Here is a 20,000-nt window from a genome sequence, read left to right as displayed (position 1 = left end):
GGCAGACTTACCTACCCAAAAGGTAAAAACAAGTAAATTGGTCTCCACAGGACATCAGTCTGGGATGTGAGCTAGACTGCGGAAGGGGATGTTCCCTCCATAGTGGGCAATGAGAGGACTGGTAGTGGCAAAGGCACTAAAATTACACCATGGCTGCCTGGATGTGACCCCTCTAGCTGGCTCTACACTTGTAGCTAATCCAGTCAGGTAGGCATGGAGGGTGCCTAAGCCAAAAAAAATTCTGGACCAGAGCTTTATCTACAGCATCTGGAAGTTAACAGTGACGGACAGCTGAATCCCTCCTGCTGAACCTCTTCATGATTCTTTTTCTGTTCTGGTGAGACAGTCTGCTCTGAGGAGGTCACCAACAATGCAAATTAAGGAGAATAATGGAAACCTCTACTTGGAAGATTAGCAGGTGGGTCACATGGAACCCCATAATATAAAGAAGCAACTTCTGATAAATTATTTCAGGTTTTAAGGCAGAAATAATGGAGAGTGGCGATAAAAAGTTAGATGCCTGCCTGCTGCAGTTTGTACAGACAGCAACCAAATCATTACAAATGTGGAAAGCAATTGCACTGAGAAGGAAAATGCACTTTGCTGTCCACCTAGGGACAACTTACCTAGCTAGTAAAGAGATAGAGACATGTGTAGTAATGGAGGAGGGCTGTGGAGTAGCTGCAGACAAAGATGCAAAGAAATATTCTCAGAGGTGTTGACTGTCCATGGATCTATCAGTGGCCTGAGACTGATGCTACTGACTCTTTTGGAGCTGCAAATGATCTATAACTGCAGCTGTTGTGTGACTACATTGGAGCTCATCATTTAAAGTTTGCACATTTCCATTCTTTCTATTATCTTGATCTTTTTTATTGCAATCTGTTTTTAGTTAACATGTGCTTTCCTTTACATTTGTTTTAAATTAATTTTTTTCTTGGAGTAAGTTATTGGTTAGGGCAAGCTATCAAAAATGGAGTGTTTTTACTGTAAATTTGACTTTAGAATCTCCTCCCAGTCTCATCTTATCTGGTCATGTTGGTGAGCACTAAAAGTTCAAATAGGGACACTCCCCGTTAAATGTTCAGTTACCCTTTCTTTCATAACTTCCCCAAAGCTTAGTGCATGCTAGTTTTAAAATCACAAAAAAGGCCATGACTGTGCTTCTGTTTTGCTGCTGATGGGAGAAGGAGATAGATGGATATTACTTTTCAGCATTTCTATAGACTACCAGTCATAGAAAAGCCTGAAAACTGCTTTTCAGGACCAGCTTGGGATTAATGCTACTGTTTTACTCCTGGTGAGAGGAGTAGTACTGGAACACTGACTCTTGGCAATCTTTGATTGAGCAATATGTCTGGGACTTCCTTGACTTGTCGATTTTCGGACTATTGCACAGCTTAGCTGTCTTCTGCTGAGATGAATATACATGCCATCCAGGGCATCTACCAGGTGAAGGTTACAACAAACCTACAGACCCTACAACATGTGGGACAAGACTGTTGCTCAAGAAAGAGCCTGTCACCTGTTTCTTAACCAGTTTGGGACTAGATTTATTCTTTTGCTTTGGTGAAAGAAGGAGCAAAGGGATGTGACTGAGTGTAGCTGTGGGTAGGACCAGAAATAGTAGTAGCCACATCATAACTAATAGGCGAATCACCACTAGTTATCATTCTTGGCAAACCTAATTCAGTCTTTTCACTATGTACTGCTAATTTAGTCAGCATTTAACTTAACTCCAGAGTATCAGCATAAACACTTCATCCATAAATTTTCAGGGACTTCTATAGCCATCTCCAACCCTTGAGCACTAAGACAAGCCATCATCCTCATTCCATTAGGTGTTCCAAAGCAGTGCAAAAACTGCTTTATGTGTACCAATCATTCACTGCCTCTACCAATTAATAGTATAACCTGTAAAAGACAAAGACTTAAGAACCATGGAGAAAAACCACACTCATCAACCAACAACCGGTAAGCATCTTCCATCCACTACACCACATCAGTCACAACACACCACTAAGACCATAACTTATGCTACGACATAAAGAAAATTTTACCACAAATCTCATAGAACATACTCAAAGATATCAGCCTCCAGTACACAAGGCAAGACGTACTCCTTTTCTACCCTCACAGACTGCAACTCCACACAGGTCACCCAACAATCACCTAGAAAGCAGGCCTATGGCCAACCAAATCTGCTTCCACAGAGGGAAATGTGGTCACAGATGACTCTATAGTTAGGCATACAGACTCCACGCTCACCAGACTGGACAAAAATAAGATGACTGTAAACTCTCTGACCACTGCCAGGATCCATGATGTCATAAGGACCCTATGGTACTAGACAGGTATGACTAAAACCTAGAAATGGCCCATGTGGGAATGAATGACATGAGGTACTCCACCCAGGGGGACATGTCACTGATGGAACTTATTATGTATGTGTTACAGGCAGGAAAGGCACTGGTCTTCACTAGTTTCTTGCCATCACTAACAATTATGCCATAATACCTAGAAATGATAATCGGCTATAACAACTGGCTAAGTAGTTGGTGTAATTATAAAGGGATACAGTACATATGTGTCAGCCTGGGATGAACTGGTAGATAAGCTTCCTGGTTTCATCAGGGATGGCTTACACCTCTCTTTCCAGGTCTTTCCCCTTAGTGCCTTTTTTAGGGAGAGACTTCCTACTGGACATTGCTATGTAGCAAAATCAAACCAACATTTAGAGAATATCTTGGAGGAACTACTCAGTGCTAGGAGTGTAAACAGAAAGGTGCCAGAACTTGATGCCCTCCTTCAATTCAAATGCATTTTTATCTGTGTAGTCACTGAAACTTGGTTTCAGTGTAGAGAGAACTTCCCCTATACCATGGCTTAGAACCTATCATGCTTCGGGCCCTTAGGTAACTGCAGGGGAGTACCCGTACTTACCAGAAACATCACCTCTTGTCAAATGACTCGTGTTTCAAACTTGGACTTCTTGAAGATCCAATCACCCTTACCAAATCCAGCTATTATTTCACTGCTAGCTACAGATCCTCATCACTGTTCCCCAAAGATCATGGATATTACCTTAAAGGACAACCGCACCCCCAGACTCAAAAAACATGTTTATTTCATCATGGTTTGGTGTTTCCTACATTTTAAAACCACTCTGGGACAATTTAGAGCTTTTTAGATATTTTTTATGCAGTTTCTGACTATGACTACATGGGGTCTGGCATCTTGAAATAATTCTGATTGTTTAGTCTGCCTCTAAGTATCCCAGAATGCATTGTTTGTCTCCAAAAACTTGTATCAGATTTGCCACGTTTTCCCTAAAGCTCCTGTCAGTGCACTGATTTTAGAGGCATTCACTGCTGTGTTATAGTCACCTACTTTTGGTTAAAATTTTATCCTTTTACAATGACTACTTCAAACACAAGCAGTGCAAATGCTACAGAACAGAATTGAAAAGTGCATTTTATTGCTCTTTCTTCTTAGAAATGCTAACTTAATTTATTTTGTGAAGACTGAAATCTAATTCTTCAAGGTATCTCCCCTCCCCTTTCACACCTACCTACCGTAGATGTCAAAAAGCTAAAGGTAATGTGACCCATTATCTGCATGTGATTGACATCTCACAGCAGGTGACCAGACTAATGTGCTGTTTTCGTTTCAGCCTTTCCTTCCTTACAGTGGGAGACTATTTTTGTTGCACTCCTCCTGTCAAATTTAGAACCAAGCTCCATAGTACTGGGAATAACCACTGTTTTGCAAAGCATCAAACTCCCACTTATTTTTCCTTCCTGTTTGGTTAAATAGCTAACAAATGATGCACTATAAACACAAAATATTTCACAGACTTGCATGACAGCACCCACATGCGTTTTTTAAGTGGTAATTTAAGAAAATTACAGTATTGCATACTTCTTGTAATCTGATGTAGTGTTGTTGATTAATTGTGACAGACATCTGCTTCTTATGTAAAAACATGCAATAAATGTCTACACATGGTCATTGCAAATTTATGCTCTTAGTTTTTGCAGCTGTTACTGTGCTTCTGCCTGTACTTTTTCACATATCGGTAGGGCTCTTCAGGAAAGTGAGATTATAGTTTGACATTTTTGCTAGGTTAAGAGTGGGCTGGGCAAGGCAGCTCTGACATCACAATGTGGGAGGTCCACTGGCTCTTCTATACAGCATGCAAATCAGGTGGGGATTACATCACTTTGGGGGAGGAAACATCCCGGTAGCTAGAGCAAATGTGACATCATCATTTCAGAGCCAGCTAGAGGTTTTTCAACTTGGTTTTCAAAGTGAAAGTAAAACAGTATGGAAAGGTAGGAAGCCTAACAGGGAAAACAGTTGAGTGGATTAGTTTTTAAAGCTGCATGGGTGCTTTTTCTAGGCTGTATCAATGAACAGGGACTAAAAGAGACAGCAGGTTGAGCAATCTGCTTTAATATCCCATTGTTGTCCTTTAATACCACTGAAGGATAAAATAAACAACCAAACACCTTCTTGCTAGGGTACTTCAATTACCCAAGCAATAAAGTGGCACACTTATACCTCTATAAATGGATATGAGCAGTGTTTCCTCCACTTTAATACCAATGTACTGGAAAAAACTGTAAGGATACCCACTAGATGCCCTATTGTCCTTAACAGTTATCTAGCTGCAGCCTGTATCCCACCACCACTGGTTAAAGCTGACTACAAACCATTTACTTTCTCTATTAGGCTTAATAGTATCATCCCACCACCAAATGAAATGGTCTTTAGGGAATTTCTGAAAAAGGGACTACAGAAAATCTCCATGTGCCTCTGATGAAAACAGGATATTATCCCAGTTGGACTTTCCCAGTAAACAAATGTCAAATAAATAAATAAATGGAAAAGACTTGCTTTTCTGGTATGGATACAAAAATCTTACACTCTGCAGGTGGATTTTTTTTTCTTTTATTCTTAGGTGTGTTAACCAAAAATGTTCCACTAGAAAATCCTACTTTCAGTGACTCCCAGGGGAAAAAAGCTCCAAAAGATAACATAAAACATGATTATTTTCTCAGTAGATGCAATTAACAAGTACAGTATGCAATTAAGTTACAGTCATGACACACATTACGAAACAAACCATCAAGTTACTCATTATGTAATAAAACAGATATAGTGAAACACAAACCCTAGTTACCACCTAAACTATTACAGTGAATACATCAAACATCACGTAGATATATACTAGATATTACATTCAGAAAAATGCATTCAGCTTGGAGAGCTATAGATAAATCAGAATTTTGGGTACCATATAGTATTTCCTAACTGTCTAGGTGTCTGTAAACTGTAAATACTGCAACTTATTGCCAGACTGCCTAGATTTCTGTGAACTATGAACACAGTGCATTGCACAAAGTAAACAACATCATACAGTGTGACATCATAATATCATGTTCAAACAATGGTTTGCTTCATGACACACATATATCGCTCCATGACATATGATGGCAGGTTCATTTTACTGACAAAGACATCAGGTGATACAACTGACAGAAACTACATTTGAACATTTTACATTTGATTGAAAATTTGAAGTCTATAGATGGTACGTTTGATGTCATTTTTGATTACTGGAGTTGTAAGGGAAGCAATTTAGAAGATTTTGTGTGGGTTGGCATTGGGCATCGTTATACTGTAACCAAGATCTGTAGACATTTGTGTTTGTGCAGCAGCACTGACTCATTGGGAGTGGTGTTTTTTTGCTTCTCCACAGATGTGTGGTCATGAATTTAAAATATACAAATTCAGAGGCAGTGATAGTGGGTGGTGGGATGGGGGCCATCCCACTGTAAAGAGGCTTTTTATGGGCTACATTTTATGTAGAATTTTTTCAATTAAATGTCTTTTCTGTCAAATGTACTTTCAGTCAACTATAGTTTCAGTCGACTTTTGAGTTAGTCTAAAGCTTTTCTACTGACTTAATTTGATCGAGAGGAAAGCTGTTGACTTTTATGCAAGACTGCCATGATACTGGGGCTGGGAAATAATGCCATTCTCCAGTATTGTGCAATCTCAGAGTTAGCATATTTAATTAACAGTGTGGTGAGTGGGAGCTGTGCCCCTCACATGGGTGTTACAGGATGCCTTCTTCCCCCTAAAATAAAAATGATTTAATCTGCATGCTCTGAGGTTATGCCTTTGAGCATGTGCATTACATTGCTGATGTTCTGTTGTCAACTTTCAGAATGTTGATGTCTGAAGATGTGATTATTTTTAGGCTCTGCCCCTTATCTGTACCACCACACACAAATATCCTCACTACCTAAACATACTAACTCCACAATTGCTGTGCCTCAGAATAAGCAGAACTCTCAGAGATTGCAACAGTCTAAATTTTTTATACGAAGGACATCTAATGCACATTAGTAATTACACTTTAGAGTGTTGCTCACTAACTATTACCTTGAACTTCTGCCTGGTATCTTAAAGCTTCAGATGCATAAAGATGATCAGCTAAATGCTAGAGACATGCAAACAATTGCATGTGACAATTAAGTACTGACAACTTCTGAAAAAAAGTATCAGTCCTGAGTAATAGCAAAAAAAGTCAAAAGTCAATCCTTAAAATAATGAATTGCTTTAAATACGTAATATAGCGGTTTAGATTACGGTATACCACATTTATAGTTGTTCTGTGTTCATAGATAGATTTAATACAGTCTTGAAGGTTTTCTCCTCAGGTGTGTGTGTGTGTATGTATATTATATACATACCTCAGCTTGTAGCGGACCCTACTTAATTGCTTCCAAGAAAAACAGGCTTTCGAGCATATGCTAATTTACATTTTGTCAAGGGAATACTACATGACATCATAAATGAGGGCTTATGCAGAAAATTCATCAGACAGGGATGAACAAATCTGATGAATGTAACAGTCCAGTAATGAACTTCAGGTGATTCAGAGGCAACTGGCAAATAGTTTCCAACCAGTGTACGCTGAGTTAAGGATGATGGATACTTCTTTGATGACTGGCAGCAAGGCTGGTTGTTTTGTTACACATCTCTTCAATTTCCTCCAGTCAGTAAGTTTGTACAGTATAGGAACAAAGGTATGAAGTACATGTTAGAGTGAGAAATGTCTGGACTCTCTACAGTCTGCTAAATGTTTCATGAGTTCTGATCACCGATCATTAAGGAACTCCAACCTCCACTGACAAGGAAGGACAGATGGCACCACTTCACATTACAGGTAGTCCTCCATTGTTTAGACAGCCAGTAAACCACTTACTGGCAGAATACCTTTGCCCAAGATTTCCATAAGTTTAGCAAGACAAACAAACACTGTCAAATACGGTCTATATTAGATCACAGAATGCTTAAAAAAGCGAACGGTGATTAATCGACCCTATGTAAGCGAAAGCTTACAATTTCGAACTGTCAGAACAGCAATTTTTTTTCCTAGGGAAAAAAAAAATCGCTGTTCTAACAAAGCAACAATGTAATTAAAACTGCATCAGGCTAGGTAAAACATGCCAAGGAGGCCAATGACAGACCTCTGCAATCCTCTTCATCACCAGATCTACAAGGCAGGACTGGAGCATGAGGTAAATAAGATTGTTTTGCCTACCCTGTTCAAAGCTACAGATGTTTTTTATGCATTGGTATGGTGATCATGTATTCTGGAGTCTATGACCTACACTGGACTAAAGACATCACACAGGAGTATGCTTCTGTATGCCTGAAGATGATGTGAATCCAAACTACCAGGGATTTATAATGGGCATCCACCTTCTTACGAGGAGACGGAGGAGGAAAAGAGGATTAAGGATGCTTACAGTCACCAACATGATTTTTTAAAGTAAAGTATGGTGAGGAAGAACCCAGGAAGACCTTGCTGCATTGATAGTGATCAAGTCTTTTTTGAAAGGAAGGCAATGGAACCACAGGACAGTCAGTGGAGGACCTCATATTCCTGAACAGCTTTTCCAAAGGAGTGGTCATTAGTACAGAGTTATAAGTGACAGACATCTCATTATTTTTGCCTATTTCTAAACAGGGAACTCACTATCTTCCAACTAACTGCCTTCAGCTGACTGTTACAAAGAGAGTGAGCAAGGAAGGCCTGCCCTTGCCTATCTGAGTGCAAGCATGTAAACACCAAGTAGATACCAGGTGTCAGATAATGGTTCAACTTTCAGTCAGAAACACATCAAGGTATTATGTGGTCTTCAGAGGCCTATGGCACATCCTGCAGCAGGTGTTAAGTTCTTTTTCTTAAGGTGCATTCTCAGACAATGAGTTTAACTCCCAGAAGACAAAGAGCACTGTCTTAATGTGAACATGTTGACATATTTGAACAAAGTGTTAGTAGTCAATTTTATTAAACTGGTTCCCATCTTCACTTGAAATCGATGCACTGATTTCAATGAGATCACAGAAAGTACAGTTGTGTACACTTACCATAAATGTAGATGTTCGAGTGTATTCACAGTTGCAGTCGTCACATTTGGGTTATCCCTGCCAGGGTATCCCACGGCCGGCCCGAATACCAGAGACTTAGTATTTCTGCATCGGTTGCTATCACTTCAGGACTGACGTCAGGTCGTCAATAGTATAAAGTAAGGCAGCCGACACCATCACATCAGTTTTTCTTGCCCTAACCTGTCAGGAGCCCCCAAGTAGGAGCTAGGTTCTGGTGGATGAACCCCACCAGTGGAAAATAAATACCTATATGTCCCTTGTAAGGAAAGAGAATAAAAGGGGGATGGAGGGAGGGGAAACCAGGACTGCAACAGTGAAAACACTCGAACATTTACATTTATGGTAAGTGTACACTGTACTATGTTCTTCTTGTTTCCCTGCTGCAGTCATAACATTTGGGTTCATTCCCAAAGCTGAGGAAATGGGTGGAGGCAGTCAAAGAAACTAGGATCTGACTAGGATGCCTTGCAAGACTGCAGAGACAAACCCTGCCCTGGATTTGGAGAAGAGAGGCAGGTGGCAAAGTCGTAATGCTTGGTAAAAGTGTGAACAGATGTTCAGGTGGCAGCCTCCAGGATGTCCCTGGGGGGGACTCCTCTGAGGAAAGCTGCAGAGGTGAAGGCTGCTCTGGTGGAGTGTGTCCTGACCCCCTTGGCGGGAGGCTTTCCATGTTGTTTGTAACGGAAGTGGATGCAGTGTGCTATCCATTTGGAGATGGTTTGTTTGGAGATGGCTTTGCCTTCTGCTCCTGTAGCAAAGCTAACCAGGAACTGATCAGACCTTCTGAAGGATTTAGAATCTGAGCTGTCTGTGCACATCCAGAGAGTGCAGAATCCGTTCCCCCTTGCTCTGTGGATTAGGAAAAAAGGTGGGCAAATGAATGGATTTGGTTGAGCGCCACACTGGACACCACCTTGGTCATGAAAGATGGGTTAGTTCTGAGGTATACCCTGTCAGCATGGAAGATGATGAAGGGTTCCACAGCCATGAGTGCTTGTAGCTCAGAGACTCCTCTGGCTGAAGTGATGGCCAGAACGAATGCTGTTTTCCAGGAGAGATTTTAGCACTGCAGAAGAAGCTGGTTCAAAAGGGGGCAGGGTGAGTTTTTCTACTACAAAGTTAAGGTCCCAAGCTGGTGTTGGTGCCCTTCTGGGTGGCCTCAAGTTGCTGGCCCCTCTTAGGAACTGTTTGCTCAAGGGGTGTGAGAAAAGAGACTGCTCACTGGGAAAATGAGCAGAAATAGCAGAGGCATTAATTTTTATACAGGAGAAAGAGAGGCCACTGTGTAGTAAGTCAGTTAAGTAATGCAGGATGAGAGGAAGGGAAGGCTGTGCCGTATTGGCTCCCTTAGCCTAGATCCAGATGCAGAACCTTTTGCATTTATCAGCATAAGACTTTCTGGTGCTAGGACGTCTGGCCTCAGGGATAAGATCCAGAACCTGTTTACGGAGGTTGGCAGACTGGTTCGGGGTTAGGGAATAAGCCAAGCTGCCAAACTGTGTCTCTGCAATTAGGGATGCATGAATTCCCCTTCCCTCTGGGTCAGGAGGTTTGGAATCTGAGGAAAATGCCATGGCAGGAGTGGGGACAGGCTGCGCAGCAAGGGGTACCAGTACTGCAAGGGCCAGTCGGGAATTATGAGAATGGTCCTTGGTATTTCCTCCTATATTTTGAGCAATACCCTGGGGATGAGAGGTAGTGGAGGAAAGGCATAGACCGAAAGATTGACCCAGGGGAAGGACAGGGTATCCACTTTCCAAGCCATGCAGTGATGCTCCCTGGTGCAGAATTTGCTGATCTGATGGTTGGTGTGGAAGGCAAAGAGGTCGACCTTCGGTGTGCCTCATTTCTGAGTTATTAGGGCAAAGCTTTTTCTGTTGAGCTGCCACTCATGTGGGTCCAGAAAATTTCTGCATATTTGGTCTGCCAGAGAGTTGAGAGAGCCTGGTAGGAATTGTGCTAACAGGTGTAATTGCATGGCAGAGGCTGGGTGCCAAAGGGTCATGGCCAGCCTGCATAGAGGGTAGGAGTGAGTCCCTCCCTGCTTGTCGATATACCACATCACAGTGGTGTTGCCTGTTTTGATCAGGAGAGCCCCTGGATAGAGAAGGGGGCTTGAAGGCTATCAAGGTGTGCTGCACAGCCATCATCTCTTTTTGATGTGCAGAGGGATGTGCTGCGGGCTCCATTAGCCCTGTATGCACCTGCCGTCCAGGTGTGCACCCGAAGCCTAGTCTGATGCGTCTGTGGTGAGGGTCTGGGCGGCAGAGGGTGGTGAGAAAGACAATCCCTTGTTGTGGGAGCATGATGTTGCCCACCAAAGAAAATCTTTTCTGAAGCAAGGAATTATGGGTAGAAGAGTTTCCAGGTCTTGAGAGTGTTGACACCAAAGGCTTTTTAGTACCACTGAAGTTTCCTCATATGCAGTCTGGCATATGGAATGAGTAGTATGCAAGATGTCATGAACCCCAGATCTTGCAGGATCTTCCTTGCAGATAGCTGGGGCCTGGTGGCTAGCTGAGAGAAGTAGGTTGTCAGGAAAATTTGTTTCTCTAGTGTAAGGTATGCCATATGGGATGCTGTGTCCAGGGGCTTGCTCCCAGGAAGATATTCCTTTGGGTGGGCACCTGTATGGATTTATTTTCGTTGATTGTGTACCCTAGGGAGGTTAGTATTGTCTTTACAAAGGCCAGGTGTTTGAGTAGCTTTTCCTGGCTGGCTGCCTGGATAAGGCAGTCGTCTATGTATGGGTAAATCTGATTATTTCTTTGTCTGCAAAAGGCAATGGCCGGAGCCAGACATTTTGTAAAAACTCTGGGAGCAGTAGATAGACCAAAGGGAAGTGCAGAGAACTGAAAGTGGTGATATCCTGCCCTGAAACGGAGATATTTCCTGCATGATTCCCTGATAGGAATGTGGAGGTAGGCCTCTTTTAGATCTAGGGTGGCTAGCCAAGCACCTTGGAGAGCATGGGAAGCAGCTGTTGGAGGGTGAGCATTTTGAATTTTGGGATCACCAGGAAGGCATTTAGAATGGATAGATCGAGGATGGGGTGCCAGGTCCCCTCTTTTCTGGGCACCAGAAAAAGTCTGGAGTAGAAACCTTGGCCTATCTGTTCTGCAGGAACGTGCTCTACTGCCATCAGAGAGAGCAGGGAAAGGATTTGCTTTTGAGCCTCTGCCCACTGGTTTGGTGGTAGATCTGTGAACCCTTTTGGGGTTGGAAGGGTGTGGAAGGAAAATTTGTATCCCTGAGACACTATGTTCAGACCCCAGTGGTCATTGGTACTGGTGGCCCAGGTGCTTGCATGAAAGGAGAGTTTTCCTCCTAGGGTTAAGAGAAGGTGGGCAGAGATAGAGGGTGGGGAGGTGAGTCATTGTGAGTTCTTACCATAACGGGGTGGCTTAAAACTCCCTGGTTTTGAAGTGAAGGAAGTCCACTGCTTAGATCTCTGCATTCCCTGTAGCTGCTATCTGTGGGGGTCTGATTCCCCAGGGTCTAGGCTGGACTGGCTTACTGGGAGCAGGAAAGGACCATTGTTTGGTGGGACAATGCCTGCTGAACCTCAGTGGCTGGACCTGCAAGAAATTCTTAACAGTTTGCATAGATTTTTTTTAAGACCTCTTTTGCCTTAATGCCAAATAAGTTATCTTTGTGCAAGGGGGCATCCAACAATTTAGATTTGACATGGTCTGGCAGGGGCTGTTCCTTAAGCCATGCATGGCTTCTAATTACAGATCCAGTGACTGCTGCCCTGCAATAAGCTTCTAGGGTGTCAAAACTACAGTGCAAGGTGTGTTTAGTTACTTGATTTGCAAAATGCATTAACTCTTGTAATTCTTTTGATTCTGTCCAAGCAGGAAAGGACGATATTTTTTGTTTAAGGAGTTTCAGGGTATGTTGCTGAAATTTCAGCATATGGAACTGACAATTTAGTGCCCTGATAGCAAGAGTAGCTGAGGTATATACTTTTTTACCCCATCTCTCCAGTGCTCGGGAATCTGTATCTGAGGGGGTGGGATTCTTAGCAGAGGTTGCTTTAATTCCTTTAGGCCCTTGAGAAATTACCTCAGGGTCAGCAGTAGGATTTTTAAAAAGAAATGTGTGTGAGTCAGGGACTCTATAGTACCTGTCTGGTTTTCTGGGTGCAGGAGGGAGGGTGTCAGGTGTCAAGCTGGATTCCAGGAAAACATCCTCCACAACATCCAGGACCAGGGAGGTGGCCAAGGTTCTGTGCTGTGGAAGATCTGGGAATTCCCTGAATCTCTTTTTAGACTGAGAGTAGTCTTGACTCTCCTACTGGAAATGCTCCCTTGAGGTATGCAGGGTTTCCCCAAAGGAAAAATCCTCTGGGGGGAGGCTGAATGAATGGAATCCTCTGCATCAGAATCCTCATAAGTAGAGAGGGGTTGCATGTCTTCATATTCAGATGCATCAGATTCATCTGACTCTTGTTCAGACAAAACTACAGGGGACAGATCTCTTTTCCTTTTGGAGGGGGTAGCTTGGCTTCCCCTAATCAGCATGATAAGGTCTTCCGCCATTTTAAGTACTTGAGACTGAGGCAAGGAAGCAGGCGCCTGACAGTGGGTTGTCAGTTCCTTGGGTGTGGTTTGTACCCTGGGCCTTAGAAACTCGGTCGTTTTAGAAAGAACAGTAGTCGCAAAAGAAGACGTCGGTTTGTGTCGAGAATCAGTAGTGCGAAGGACTTCCTTGCAAGCCAGTGCCTGCTCAGCAGCTCCGGACCCATCCAGGGTAGAGATGACCACAGGTTCCTTAGTCGAAGAAGAGTTTTGCAGCATACTGGACTCTGAAAGGGACTCAGTAGCGGCCTGCAAATCCACCCAAGCGGGCATCAAGGGCTGCGAAAGCGCCTCACTGAGGACCGGAGAAAGTACAGTTGTGTACACTTACCATAAATGTAGATGTTCGAGTGTATTCACTGTTGCAGTCATTACATTTGGTTTATCTGCTTGCATGTAGCCCTCAGCCGGCCTGATTATCAAAGTCTTGGGTCCTGCATCGGTTGCTGTCTCTTCTTCCATGACGTCAGGTAGTCAGGAGTATAAAGCATGCAGCCGACGCCATTAAATCAGTTTTTCTTGCCCCAGATGTCAGGTGCCCCCATAATGGGAAGCAATTATATACAAGGTTACACCTCCGACTATAAGCAAATATATCAGAAAGCTTAAATACAGTAAACAAGAAAAGAGGTATAGCAAAAAGAAGTCAGGGGGCTGGTGGAAGGGTAACCAGGACTGCAACAGTGAATACACTCGAACATCTACATTTATGGTAAGTGTACACAACTGTACTATGTTCTTCATGTTTCACTGTTGCAGTCATTACATTTGGTTAGATTCCCAAAGCTAAGGAAGGGAGGAGGCAATTAGAGAGCATTAGGACCAGCTATTAGGCCCTGCAAGACTGCAGTGGCAAAACCAGCTCTGGGTTTAGAGAAAATAGGCAAGTGGTAATGCTTGGCAAAGGTATGAACTGAACTCCAGGTAGCTTCTAGGATGTCCCTGGTAGGAACACCTCTGAGAAAGGCTGTTGAAGTAGATGCAGCTCTGGTGGAATGTGATCTTATCCCCTGTAAGGTAGGTTTTCCATGGTGCTTATAGCAGAAATGAATGCAATGGCCTATCCATTTAGAAATGGTTTACTGTGAAATCGCCTTCCCCTCTGCCCCTGCAGCAATAGCAACTAGCAGCTGTTCAGTTTTTCTGAGAGGCTTAGTCCTGTCCAAGTAAAATCTAAGTTGTCTGTGCACGTCCATTTCTGTGGACTAGAAAAGAAGGTTGGCAAATGAATGGACTGATTAAGGGCCACACTGGATACCACCTTCGGCATAAAGGAAGGATTGGTCCTGAGGGACACCCTGTCAGCATGGGAGATGATGAAGGGCTCCACTGCCACGAGGGCCTGTAATTCATACACTCTTCTTGCTGAAGTAATGGCTAGAAGGAAGGCTGTTTTCCAAGAAAGGAATTTCAACTCTGCAGTTGCAGCTGGCTCAAAGGGAGGTAGAGTGAGCTTTTCCAATACAAAGTTAAGGTCCCAGGCTGGAGTAGGGGCTCTCCTGGGTGGTCTTAAATTTTTGGCCCCTCTGAGGAATTGCTTCAGCAGTGGGTGAGAGAAGAGGGGTGGCTCCATATTAAAAAGTGCTGAAATAGCAGAGGCATGAATTTTAATAGAAGAGAAGGAAAGGTCCTTGTGAAGCATCTCTGTTAAGTATTGAAGAATATGCTGTAAACTGGGCACTGTTGTGCCCATCCCCTGAGTTTGGCTCCAGGAACAGAATTTTTCCAATTTTCAGCATATGATTTTCTAGTACCAGGCCTTCTTGCCTCCAGAATGACATCCAGCACCTGCTTACTGAGAGATGGTAATGGAGAGATCAGGTAATTAGCCAGGCTGCAAGGTTCAGGGTTTGAAGCTGGGGGTGCATAATCTGGCCCTCCTGCTGGAACAGCAGGGAAGGGGCACAGTTTGCTCCTTAAGCCAAGCATGCCTTCTAAGAACAGGCCCAGTAACAGCAGCCCTACAAGATGCCTCTATGGAGTCAAAACCACATTGCAAAGTATGTTTACCAACTTGTTCAGCAGAATGCATTAAATCCTGTAATTCTTTATTTTCTGCACAGTCAGGAATCAACATCAATTTCTGTTTAAGTAATCCAATAATATGATGCTGGTACTTTAACATATGAAACTGGCAGTTTAAGGCCCTAATGGCCAAAGTAGCAGAAGTGTATACCTTCTTACTCCATCTGTCCAGGGCCCTGGAATCTCTATCAGAGGGGGTAGGATTTTTGGCAGTAGTAGCCTTAATGCCTTTGGGTCCCTGTGAACTGGTCTCTGGGTCCGCGGTAGGATTCTTAAAGAGGAACTTGTGAGAATCAGGTACTCTGTAATACTTGTCAGGTTTCCTGGGAGCTGGAGGTAAGGTGTCTGGGGCCAGGCTAGATTCCAAGAAGGCATCATTTACAATGTCCAGTACAGGAGGGATAGCTAAAGGCCTGTGTTGAGGCAGGAATAAAAATTCCCTAAGCCTTTTTTTTGAGTCAGAGTAATCCTGGCTTTCCCAGCAGAAATGTTCCCTAAGAGTATGCAAAGTATCACCAAAAGAGAACTCTTCTGGAAGGGAAGCAGAGGGAATGGAGTCCTCTGCATCAGAATCCTCATAGGTAGATAAGGGCAAATCCTGGTCATCAGAAGAAACAGAAATTTCAGAATCCTGATCAGAAGAATCAGAAGGAAAATCAGTTCTAGGTCTCTTAGAGGGAGAAGGGTGGCTTCCCCTAATTAGAGTAATAAGGTCTTCAGCCATTTTTATCATTTGTTTTTTAGGCATATGGGCCTGACCATGCGGTTTGGACATTGGTTTTCTAGGTGTGTATCGAGTCTTAGGCCTTGAAGAAGAAGATGGTGTCGGTTTGATATGCAAGTCAGTAGGTCTGAATACACCCACAGAAGCCGGTGCCTGCATAGCGGCTCCGGACCCATCCAAGGTAGAGACATCTGCAGGTTACATAGCCGAAGAAGCATCTCGCGGCATACCGGACTCCGAATGGGTCTCAGTAGAGGCCTGCGAATCTGAAGTAGAGGGTATCAGGGGCTGCAAAAGCGCCTCACTGAGTACCGGTGAACTGGCAACTACTTTAACGGAAGCGTCATCAGCAGCTTTGGAACTATGCGGTCTGTCTCTGTCTTTATCTTTACGTTTTTTTCGGGATGTCGGTAGTCGGATGGCTTACCGAAGCCATTTCTGGATAATTGAACCAAGTACCGAAATAGTTAGATGCGAAAATGAACCGACGACGAACAGTATGAGGATTGAATAAGGCACAAAAACGATAGCAAGGGATGTCATGGTCTGGGCCTAAGCAAGGAATGCAGTACTAATTAAAATCTTTGTGAGGTATTTGCTTTCCACAAGAAATACAATTGTTAACTTTTACTGACATCAGTTTAGAGCAAGAAAAAGGATCCCCAACGGGGTACTTAGCTTTTTCGAAGACTTCGGTTCTGAAACTTGAAAACGAAAATTTCAGGAGTCGGACGACCGGCACTCGCAAACTGCTTCTGCTTCGGGCACCACACGGCAAGAAAGACTGATTTAATGGCGTCGGCTGCATGCTTTATACCCCTGACTACCTGACATCATGGAAGAAGAGACAGCAACCAACGCAGGACCCAAGACTTTGATAATCAGGCTGGCTGAGGGCTACCTGCAAGCAGATAACCCAAGTGTAATGACTGCAACAGTGAAACATGAAGAACATCTGACAACTAGGTTAACGGAAGCTTCGTCGGTAGGTTTGGACCTGTGCAGTCTGGCTCTGTCTTTATCTTTACATTTTTTCGGTAGATCTGCTGTCAGATGGCTTACTGAAGCCATATTGGAATTCGAGGACTGTAAGCGAAAATATATGGCTACAATAAGGGCCTGACGACGGACAGTTCTGGTGTTGAACAAAGCACAGAAGTGACAATGGGGGACGTCGTATTCTGGGCCTAAACAAGTGACGCAGTAAGAATGGAAGTCTCGGTGTGGTATTTGCTTTCCACAGGCGAGACAATTATTAACCTTTTCTGACATTGGTTAGTGCAAGAAAAAAGGATCCCCAACGGGGTACTTAGTTTAGAAGACTTCAACTTGAATTTGGAAGATGAAAACTCAGGTAGCGGCTGACCGGCACTCGTGTGAACTGATTCGGGCTCCACTGCAAGAAAGACTGATGTAATGGCGCCGGCTGCCTTAATTTATACTACTGATGACCTGACATCATTGGATTTTTCATCCTTACTTTTACAGCAGCAACTGACACAGAAATACTAAGTCTCTGGCATTCGGCCCAGCCGAGGGCTACCCTGGCAGGCATAACCCAAATGTGATGACTGCAACAGTGAAACACGAAGAAAATCTATGAGGATATGAAAGTTTCTACTTCCTCCCAAGATTGTTCAATCCCAATAAGTTTAGAGATGAAATGGTGTGTGTGTGTGGAGAAGTTAATGTTGCACTGTTGAAGTTAACAATGGGCATTACTGACTTCACAAGTTTTCAGAATGTCTAGTGCAACGTTAGGCAGAGTGATTATTATCTACAAAACCATATGAATTCACAGAAAGGGTCACAGGAGTCAAAGTAATCTTCATCTCTGAGCCCCACACGGTTCATGGGATGTAAAAGTAGTCAACTCTTGCAGCACAACTTTAACCATGGAACCATCACCACTTGATCTGAGGGTTCACTCTGTATGAACAAGATGGTCTCCTTGTTGCTCTACATGTTCAAGCATGGAAGATGGGGTTGCTGTCTTCTTGTGTGCCACCCTAAAGGTGCAAGACCAGAAACTGCCTCATCATACCTTCATTGTCAACCAGTGATGAACACAAACAAGATCTCTTTCTAGGTGAGAGACAGAAAAGAGTGAATGATATGGTGGAGGCCAATTCTTTAGTGTGCCATACAAGAGAATGCTTTGGCCAATGCCTGAATGTATGTTCCCATTGCAGTTTCTGGTACTGGTAACTCCAAGGAAACCTAAAGCCATTTGGAGCTTCTGGCATCAAGCATAAGAACTTTCTTGTGAAGAAATTAGAAATGAGACCCAGCACTGAGTGGCAGAAAAAATCTAGGGAGCTGGATCAAGTGTGATGGTCATGACAGGTGCTGGCAGGTGATACTCGTGTCCAAAACATGTAAATGACTGAATTTAAGAATTATGTATCAGGACCTGGATCTCAGAAGAGAAAATATCAGTGACATACTGCAGTGGGCCAGTCAAATACGTATATTTCTTATCTGGTTCTCCAACATATATAGACTTTGGGTCCAACAGAACTGACAAATGAAAAAACGATATAAACAACGATATAAACAATGAATAGAAATTATCTAACAAAGCCTACTACAAAATAATTAACACACCAAAACGCAAGTACTGGCCTGTTAATGCAGTTGGTTCCTCAGCTTATACAGTTTTTAGTCACTTTGTAGTGAGAGAACTCTGACATTAACAGAAATTACTTTTCAACAAGCCTGTAGATACAACTAAAAATTCCAATACTAACATCCTGTAGGAGCTTCTCCAGATTATCCTGAAGCTCACAGAAGTATCTTGAAGTGATGAGACCTTCTCGGGATTTGTCAAGACAGTCTCTGGCTAGTTCAATCACTTGATGGTGGATGAAACTTAGGACTCCATCTGCTAGAGGCAGTACATTCTCAGGGGCATTGCAAGCAATAAATTCTGCCAGGCGTTCTTCCATCTGAGCCGTTGCCTACAACAAGAACAAAGGAAACAAAATGGGTAATGAGTTACTATTCTCAGTTTGCAGCTTAGGCATTATATATGGAACAGGAATAGTTCAATATATCAGCATACTCTACTGTATAAGAAATAATATAGAAACATTTTCATTTTCTAGGGACATCTCTGCACATATACTCTGGCTAACAATACTAATACTAATTTTAAGAACTCTAATCATACATTGACTTAGGAATGGGATTCATTCCCATTCTGGTACAAGAAACTCAAAACACCTGGAGAAATTAAACACAGAAAGAAACAAAACAATTGTTTAATCAAATACATAACACGTGAATACACTACTAATTAATAATTGACACAATATTACTAAAAACACTTTTAAAGAGAGGAAAAAATCTAAGAAACTTTTCATTGATTCATAGATTGTTACTAGGCTAATGACCAGGGGGTCTTTTTATGTCTAGGCAAATTTTCCCGAAAGAATAATGATGGCCTGTATCCAAACAGGACACTGATGGGCAAAGCATTTATAAGCTACCTCTGTCCATAACACTTGTCTGTATTACGGAAGCAGATTTTAAGTGAAAATTATAACTGTATAACAGTTTACTGAAGTGCTAAGTTTACATTTAGATTAATGGGATTTTTCAAATATATTCAGTGCCATAGCATCGTGACCTTTGAGTAGTATCTGGTAGCATACATTACTGAAGTACATGGAATTGTTATAGTAAATTATAGGACTGGGGGACAGACCCCCGATGGGTTTTTTTTTGGAAATCAGGAAGTTTTTGTATGCACTGCATGATATAATTCCATTTACTTTAAATGCTTTGGTAGAATCTTTTTACTGGGGGTAACATTCAGACTTGTACAGTATACTTTTGTTTTACAAGCAGGGATACTCCAGTAAGTTGTACAAAAACAAAGGCTGCACAATAAAAACAACTTCAACAAGAATGCATGCACAGTTTGACATTATAACATACTAGCTTAGTTATACACAAGGAGCATTACTACTACTTGATACCACCAATCTGAGCTTTATAGTAGCTGCTTTTATTCAAAGTGATATGAGGCACATAACGGCATTCATTCCAGGTCAATGCTGCAGTCATCACAGAGTCAATATGACCACAACAATTCTCAAACAAATTACTTCTGTTAAAAAAAGAACAAAAAAAAAAAAAAAACAATGCAGATTCCCTCAAGTGACCCAAATGTGCAATGAAACTGGTCAGAC

General features: G+C 42.6%; 1 protein-coding gene across 7 annotated transcripts in view; it reads right to left on the bottom strand.

Moving 5' to 3' along the window:
• MAST2 (microtubule associated serine/threonine kinase 2) overlaps positions 1 to 20,000 on the bottom strand; it is a 2,532,505-nt gene that overhangs the window by 488,477 nt on the left and 2,024,028 nt on the right. For all 7 annotated transcript variants that reach the window (XM_044085935.1, XM_044085937.1, XM_044085936.1 and 4 more), the window contains one exon: positions 18,555 to 18,764. In XM_044085935.1, coding sequence (XP_043941870.1) covers positions 18,555 to 18,764 — 210 coding nt within the window. The remainder of the gene's footprint in view (positions 1 to 18,554; positions 18,765 to 20,000) is intronic.

This window comes from Protopterus annectens, chromosome 10.part0, assembly GCF_019279795.1.
Source record: "Protopterus annectens isolate FY-2018-M chromosome 10.part0, PAN1.0, whole genome shotgun sequence".
NCBI lineage: Eukaryota > Metazoa > Chordata > Ceratodontiformes > Protopteridae > Protopterus > Protopterus annectens.
The sequence above is the reverse complement of the archived record's forward strand: the minus strand, read 5'-3'. Positions and strand labels throughout refer to the sequence as shown.